At 37.7% G+C, this 8,806-nt stretch overlaps 1 protein-coding gene across 1 annotated transcript; it reads right to left on the bottom strand.

Moving 5' to 3' along the window:
• Positions 1–567: 567 nt before the first annotated feature.
• Positions 568–5,410, bottom strand: abhd13 (abhydrolase domain containing 13). The gene is made up of 2 exons (XM_020653451.3): positions 5,228–5,410; positions 568–2,172 (listed from the first exon to the last, which is right to left on the bottom strand). Exon 2 carries the CDS (start codon positions 2,136–2,138, stop codon positions 1,083–1,085), a length of 1,056 nt encoding a protein of 351 aa, XP_020509107.1. The 5' UTR covers positions 2,139–2,172; positions 5,228–5,410; the 3' UTR covers positions 568–1,082.
• Positions 5,411–8,806: the final 3,396 nt, after the last annotated feature.

Genomic DNA, 8,806 nt, shown 5'->3' with positions numbered 1-8,806 from the left:
CATAACTCTTGCAGTGTACATATGGAGCATGTTTTATAGTTTGTACTGAGACAGACTTGGGGGTAATCTGACACCATCCTTTAATTACAAACGACACACAGATCAATTTTGGATTCTGCAGGAGCCAACAGTGTTCAGCATCAACTTGAGCCAATTTAAAGAGTAAAGACAATCCTATGTGCCAGCTGTGTTTGAACAAAGAAAACGTTACAGGGAGAATATCTTGTAGCTTATCTTGAATCGCATTGAAACAGACATTTTCAAAGGAAATCAAGACTCAAGCGCGTATGTTTCATAAGCAGAGGTTCCTTATCATGACACTGTTCTCTTACTGACCATAAGTTTGTCTGTTGGGGTTCTTGTCCCCTAAAACAGTTCAAGTGTAAAAGCAAATTGTCCAAAGTCCAATTTCCTGACATGCCAAGCTGCTGCAAGTACCTCTGGCTAAAAAAGGAGAGAAATAAAAAACCATTTTGTTTGTCAAAGTATATCAGAAAAACTGACCACTTGAATTAATCGAACAAAAAAGTGCAATGTGTTAAAAAGGTTAATATAAACACAAAGATCTACATGTTATCAGGGTCTCATTTATTTATATCAGAAGTGGTATTTTATTTAAAGTAGTCATTAGATTTCATTAAATTAAAGAAAGCTCCTTATATGTTCATTGTTCTCTGAGCTGTTGTTTCAGTGATTTTATTTTGTTTCAGTAGACCAGTAAGAGCCTTTTTTTTTGTAGTTGTGCCATGTCTTGCAGTGTGGGCATGTATGCTCCGGCTTCATTCATAAAATGTCATAAATACATGCATTCATAGCTGCAACACAAAAAGAACCAGTGAGGGCATTGTTACCCTCTCTAAAAATCTTGAAATAGTCAAATCCTTATAACAATATATTACATTTACAGAGAGGTAAAAAGAGTGAAATAAAATAGGAAACCAGATAAAAGCATAAAAAATGTACATTCTTTCCAAAAAAATCATTTGAGTCCATTCCTTTAATTTCTACAACAGCCACCACCTCTCCCCCCCCCCCCCCCCACCATATGATGACCTGCTCTTGTCAGTCCCTGACTGTATTTATCAGATGATAGTGACACTAGATGTGGGCTGAGCGCTCTCCTCATGGGCGTGGCTTTTCAGCAGGTCTTTCATGAACTGCTCCAAAGCAGCAAAGTAGCCCTGGCACTGCCACGTGTCGTTGTGTGTGCCCTCTGGAAAGATAGCCAGGCGCTTAGTCCGCGCGGGAGACAGCTCATACAGTTGTTTCATCATGACTGGTGGGATGAGCTGGTCTGACAGGCCAGACACAAACAGCGAGGGCATGCGGCACAGCGCTACCTGCCGGTAGGACAGAAACTGATTCCTGTAGCACCACAATGGCAGTAAGCGCATGGGCAGGAAGGAGAAGAGTGTGGCTGCCATATGGGGGATGCTGAGGAAGGTGTTTTCGACAACAATGGCTGCTACACGGTGAGGGTTGACTGATGCCAAGCGTACAGCAACAGCGCCCCCCAGTGAGCGGCCAAATAGCACCACTTTTGTCTTGTCTAGATCAGGACGGGTCATGACATAGTCCAGTGTCGCCTCTGCGTCTAGGTACAGCCCGTCCTCACTAGGCTCCCCCTCACTCTTTCCATAACCCCGGTAGTCGACTAGCACTACATTGGCTTTCAGATTGACCAGCATCAGCAGGGCGTTCGGCACCCTGTGACCAATATTGCCTGCGTTACCATGGAAATAAAGGATGGTGGGTGGAGAGGAGGAAGTGGGGCTGCTTTGATTGCCAGGGGCCACTCCGGGGGGGTTGTCCCCTCCCGTGTAGCGCAGCAGGATGAGGTTGAGCTTCACACCGTCCTTAGTGCGGATGTAAACATTCTCATGTGGGATTCCTGTTGGCATGGGAACATAAAGGCGAGAGGAGGAGGGCTGATCGGGGAAGTAAAGGAGCACATCCTGGAATTTGTAGAGGATGCCGGCCACAGAGGCTAGGATCAGAGCTAGGAGGAAGAATCCTCCGTACAGGTGGAAGGTGAGGATGAGGGCCAAAAGGGAGACTCGACAAGCACCCCAGGACCAGGAGGCCAGAGTCAGGGTGCACCGCTCCACCGCCCCCCACAGCCTCCAGGGCTTCTCCATGTCTACACGAGATCTGAGTCAGACAGCACAGACTCTGCAAAAACCAGACAGAGTAGTACAAGGGAGAGAAAGGAAAGAGGTTGAATACATATGTGAATGATCAAAGTTACAATAAGGTGATTTAATGATTCTTTCTATAAGCGAACCTGTAGTAACACCAAAAACTTATATCAACGTTCTTTTTGAAATACCTTTAATCTGAAACTGTTGTATATACCTGATAAGCAGAGGCGTCAAGTAACAAAGTATTGATTGATTGATTAAATTTATTTCAGATATATCAAATAAAATCAAACATATCAAAAATACAAAACAAAATGAAAAGCACGAAAATACAATAAACAAAAAACAATGTTCAAATTATTTCACAGAAAAAGAAAGAAAAAGAAAATTACATATATTCAGTTGATATGTCTGAAAAGGAGGAAGACGTATACAACTTATTTAATCCTACGCCTTTTCCACAGCTCAATAATTAATATTTATTAAATTAACTTCCTGTGTTCCTTATAATCTCTCTATATATACAATCTATACCTCGTTACTTTACTTAAGTAGAAATTTTGGGTATCTGTACTTTACTGGAGTAATTATTTTTCAGCCGACTTTTTACTTCTACTCCTTACATTTTAAAAATCGCCTCGTTACTCCTATTTCATTTCAGCTTGTTTTCATTCCGGCTTGTCATCGTTCAAAAAAACACACAAAAAAACCTATCCAGATAAATCGCGCCATCCGGATAGAGTGAATTTGATTGTGGTTGGATGAGAAGTATAAACATATACCCTTCTGACATGCTGTGGCGCGGCCTAAGCTTTTGTCCTTAACGGCATTTTTTCCCCCTTTACATTACTTTTACTTTTATACTTTAAGTAGTTTTGAAACCAGTATTTTTACACTTTTACTTGAGTTGATACTTCAACTTCTACAGAAGTCTTTTTAAACCCTAGTATCTATACTTCTACCTGAGTAATGAATGTGAATACTTTTGACACCTCTGCTGATAAGTTTGGCCGTTATTTGAAGACTAACTTAACTATCTCAGAAGAGGAGACGTATTTACTCTAAAATAAAGATAGTGAAAAAACATTTCAGGAACGTGTCATTAAAAGCAGCTTAAAAGCAGATATATGCAGTTAGTTAAATCCTGGTTGTATATATTCTCATTCTTAGTTTGGATATTTTTAGTGCTTATTTACTTTGTATTTAATATAATATTGTGTTTTTTGCTCATATTGTGTGTTTGGATAACCTGCTGCTGTAACGCCACAATTTCCAAGTTTGGGATCAATAAAGTAATTCTATTGTATTCTATTCTAAAACTTGGTTTGGAGGTTAAACAGCCATGGATAAATAAACGCCTCTTTAACTAAGAAGCCCTTTGTTGGACTGATTCCATCACAACAACCTTTCAGCTAGTGGGGACAGGTCTGTATTTTGATCCCGTCCATCCTACCATCTGACTACAAGCGTTTAACAATTGCAAATTGCGATCAGTCCCAGCTACCGTCCATATCGCTTGTGGAACAGCCTTCCTCCCTCAGTCAGGTCTGCCCCTCTGTGGAATCTTTTAAGTCCCGCCTCAAAACACACTTCTACACGTTGGCCTTTGAGTCCTAGTTAGGTTGCTTATACTTCTATCAAATGTCTTATAATATTATTGTCTAATCATATTGTTAGTATTCTGTTTGCATGAATTAATAATTGGGTTTACAGGCTTTGTATACACAAGTGTATGTTAATGTGTATTATGTAAATTGTACATATCGTAGCCGATATCAAATTGTATATATATATAGATATAGATTATTGTAAACATACTGTACCAAACTGTAAAGATATAAGGATTGTATAAATATATAAAATGTAAATATAGTACATCAAATTGTACAAATAGATATGTATATATAGATATAGATATATGGATTGTATAAATACATAAATTATAAAAAAATCATAGTATATCAAGTTGTATATATGTATGGAAAATCATTGGATTGTAAATATATTATCATAAATAGAGTATTTAGATAGATTGTATATATAGAGAGATTATAAGGAACACAGGAAGTTAATTTAATTTAATAAATATTAATTATTGAGCTGTGGAAAAGGATTAAATAAGTTTTATACTTCTTCTTCCTCCTTTTCAGACATATCAACTGAATATATGTAATTTTATTTTTATTTTTCTGTGAAATAATTTGAACATTGTTTTTTGTTTTTTGTATTTTCGTGCTTTTCATTTTGTTTTGTATTTTTGATATGTTTGATTTTATTTGATATGTCTGAAATAAACTTAATCAATCAATCAATCATGTGTGTAGGCAAACTTGTATGTGTGAGTTTTGAGTTGTTATTTTTATTAATTGTTTTAATCTGTATTGCTCTCTTGTTTCATGTTCAACACTTTGGTCTGTTTCTGTTTGTAAATGTGCTTTATAAATAAATGTGATTGATATAATCACCTGTCTGCAGGTCTGTTTCAAGCAGATTGTCCATCTCTCCTTTCTGTACCTACTCTTGATAAGCTGCATGTTGTGTTAGATAACATTAGTGGTCATCAGTTCTTGGTGAACTCACTCAAACATCTCTAAATCAGTTATGAGAAGAATAGAAACAGATCAACTAGATGTGTCTCTGATCCCCTCTAATGAAAACACATTAAATACAAGCTGATGTCACGGCTGCAAGATGAAGATGCATTTGCAGATAATACCCCTGATAAACGTGCAGACCCCACCCTCATGACTAAGATGGTGACAGCTGCTACAAACTTGCAGAAGATGCACACAGCTCCGACTTACAGTGGGTTTGACAGTTAGCATCGGACAGCTAACATTAAAACATCAAGCTGTCACACAACAATCTGTTATTACACCACCAACACAAGACATCGACCCAGAGACAAGTGAAACACACAACTTCTAAGTTACTGACTGAAAACACATCCAATCAGTGTTTCATTTAGGTCAGCTAGCTGCAAGTTAGCTGTGTAACAAGAATGCTAACTAACAAGCTAACAAGCTGCAGAGCGTTTTAGCCTCCTATTTTTTTGGCAGGTTTAGCAAAGCTAGCCAGATACTCACCCTTCTCTCATTTTAGCTCCTCATCAGCTTGATATTTTAACAGAATAGAAACACATAGACAGCACGGTGACTGTTATTCAACTCTGTAGACTGTAACTGAATCACAGGTGAGAGTTAACAGGTGACAGCGCAAGGTAGCTGTCAGCAACGAACCCGGCGAAGCTAACTTATGCTACACAGCTGGTTAGCATTACTAGTGCGTCTTTCACAAGTTCCGTGTTGGGCTCAGCGCGAGAAAACAAAGGTTCCGCCCCGAAACCTTCCTCCTCTAATCGTCTTCTTCTTTTATCTAACGAGTCGTGAAATTAACAATGGATGGTTTTCTTTGTCTTGCATTACTGCCATCCTCTGGAATTTTTCAATCTTCACAAGTGAAATATCACACATGTTCTACCAAAATCTGAATAAATATAAAGATATAAAGATAAACTTTATTACTGGTTTGACCATTTTTATCTTCTTTTACTTCTTACTGTTCTTTTATTTATGCTCTTATCTTAACTCCTCTTGTATTTTAACTTGGTCATTTTTTATCTTACTTACTTTGTTTATTTATGTTTCATATGTATATTTACTTTTTATTTTGATTAATATTATAGTTTTGGGTTTTTTGATCCTTTAAGCACTTGTTTCTATTTCTTTTCCTGCTCTTACCTTCTTATTGCTTTTCTCTTTTTATTTACTTTTATCTCTTTTAGTTTCTTACATCTTTTTAAATCTTTGGTTCCTCTTGGTCTCAGCTCGTGTTGTTGGGTTTTTGTTTCCTGGGTTCTTATGATGGTTCTTGTGATGGTTCTTGTGATGGTTCTTATGATGGTTCTTATGATGGTTCTTGTGATGTTCTTATGATGGTTCTTATGATGGTTCTTGTGATGGTTCTTATGATGGTTCTTATGATGGTTCTTATGATGGTTCTTATGATGGTTCTTATGATGGTTCTTATGATGGTTCTTGTGATGTTCTTATCATGGTTCTTATGATGGTTCTTGTGATGGTTCTTATGATGGTTCTTGTGATGTTCTTGTGATGGTTCTTATGATGGTTCTTGTGATGTTCTTATCATGGTTCTTATGATGGTTCTTGTGATGGTTCTTATGATGGTTCTTGTGATGTTCTTGTGATGGTTCTTGTGATGGTTCTTGTGATGGTTCTTGTGATGTTCTTATGATGGTTCTTATGATGGTTTTTGTGATGGTTCTTGTGATGGTTCTTATGATGGTTCTTGTGATGGTTTTTGTGATGGTTCTTGTGATGGTTCTTATGATGGTTCTTGTGATGGTTCTTATGATGGTTCTTATGGTGGTTCTTATGATGGTTCTTGTGATGGTTCTTATGATGGTTCTTGTGATGGTCTGGTTCTATATATCTGTTGGGTATCGTGCACTTTGGGTTCTTTTCTGTTGAATTGTATTTAATTATTTTTTGTATTTTGTATTTGTTTGTTCTTGTTGTTGTTTATGTTCTTCTGTGTTTGGTTTAGTTTGTTCCTGTTTTTGCTGTTTGTCAAAGCACTTTGTAAACCTGTGTTTTTAAAAGGTGCTATAGAAATAAAGTTATTATTATATTATTATTATTATAATATTATTATTTATTGATCCCCATGGGGGACATTTTTTTGTCACAAGAGCTCAAGAAACAGGAATATAATTATCAAAAATAACAAGAAGTTAAAAATCAAACATATGTACATCAGTACATCAAGGGAAGAAAAAATACAATAATAGAATAATACCAGGTATGTACACTTCCACTTGTGGAATTTGGTGATATCTGCCCTGTCTCCAGGAGACCTGCAGCTTTTGTTTTGTCAACTATCTCCATGATTTATCAAATTCATGACTCGAGGACTATGTGCTGAAATAAATTGGCAACTCTTTTGATAATAATATAAGAACCAGATCATTAGATTCATTGCCAAACAATCTTTACATGATAACTTGCCTTGACCAGATGCTGTAAACAATTCAGATAAGAAAAATGTGCTCCCTGCTGAGCAAAAATTATCTTTGGATATTTAACAAGAGAACACAAACGATATTTTCTCCATTGAGTACTTTTACTTTGTAAACCGATTTGTATATTTTCATGATTATACTATCATATTATTTTTTATTAAACACTTAAAGTGCAGGACTTTTACTTATAACTGTGGGGAAATCATAACTTTTACTCAACCTAAGGATCTTCCACCTGGACGCATATTTTATTTATAGAAGTATTTATTGCTACAGCAGCAAAGGGCAAGGATAGACAAAAATGTGCGCACAGTGTACAACGAAATAGTTGAAGAGCAGTAACGGAGCTGCAGTTGTTACAAAGTCTGAACATTCACAGTTATACAGAGAAAGACAAATAAAAGTGGAACAAGTAAGCTCAGTGCATTATTACAAACAAGTATCAGAGGATATTGTAATAAAATGATGGATATTGTAATATTATAATATAGCACGAGTGGTGGGAGTGAATTGCCTCCAGCTTGTGTGTGTGTTTTAACTGTTCCTCTTTGTTAAACAGTCTGACCGCAGCAGGAAGGAAGGACCTGCGGTATCTCTCCTTCACACACTGCCGGTGACACAGCCTGTCACTGAAGGAGCTGCCCAGTGCTTTTACTGTACCATGCAGGGGGGTGGAAATGTTCTCCTTCAGATATGATAGCTCTGCCATCATCCTTGTGTCTCGCACCACCACCACAGGGCCGAGGGGGCCGAGGGGGCCGAGGGGGAAGCCCCAAACAGAGCTAGCTATCTTCACCAGTTAATTTTCTTCCCCTTCTGCAGCCATGATGCTGCTGCTCCACCAGAACAGGAACTCCTCAGGAGTGCTCTGTTAAAGAAAAAAAACTCTCATCCTAACCCATTCATTTAAATAGCTTTGCAATATTTCATATTTGTGAGATACGGAGGGCAGTTTTGGATTAGTAGCCCTTATCAAGTACACTATTTTTGTAAGAAAAAGTGGAGGGAAATCGCCACTGTGTGTGCAGTTTGCTTTATGCCCACCAGATGGTGCTCTTGGAAATGATATAATGAAGATAATTCTCAAAGTACAGGTTGAGGTAACAGGTTCAGAGTGAACTCCAGACATTAGAGCCAAAGGGGTGCTTCTTAAATGTCAACAATGCCATGTTGGTATGTCCAGTAGACTATAGACAGGTGACTGTAGCTTTTATTTATCCACAACATAAAGCCAAGATTGGACTTTTTCTTTAAACTACAGTTTTGATGTCAATATTGGTTTACAAGAATCAGAACTGTCCACAGTAAATTGAACTTCCAAGAAAAGCGGCTCTCAGAAGCCTCTGTTTCCTGAATTATGATCCTTATAAAAGTACATGTTGACAGCCAATATCGACGTGCTGCTGTAATCTCTACTGCGGACTATAAGAAATCCTGTTTTTATGTGTTGGTGGATGAATTGACACATCTCCACCGACACATCACACCTTCCAAAGTGGGTCAAATTGTAGATGTGACAGCAATAACTCTTCATGCTGCTAGCAGTAGGGTGCTGAGCGAAAACGTCAATGAATGAATTGTCCCTCGATGATAAAACAGCGAGGGAAGAAACATGCACATAACG

The sequence above is a fragment of the Labrus bergylta genome, chromosome 13, assembly GCF_963930695.1.
Source record: "Labrus bergylta chromosome 13, fLabBer1.1, whole genome shotgun sequence".
In the NCBI taxonomy this organism is placed as follows: Eukaryota; Metazoa; Chordata; class Actinopteri; order Labriformes; family Labridae; genus Labrus; species Labrus bergylta.
The sequence above is the reverse complement of the archived record's forward strand: the minus strand, read 5'-3'. Positions and strand labels throughout refer to the sequence as shown.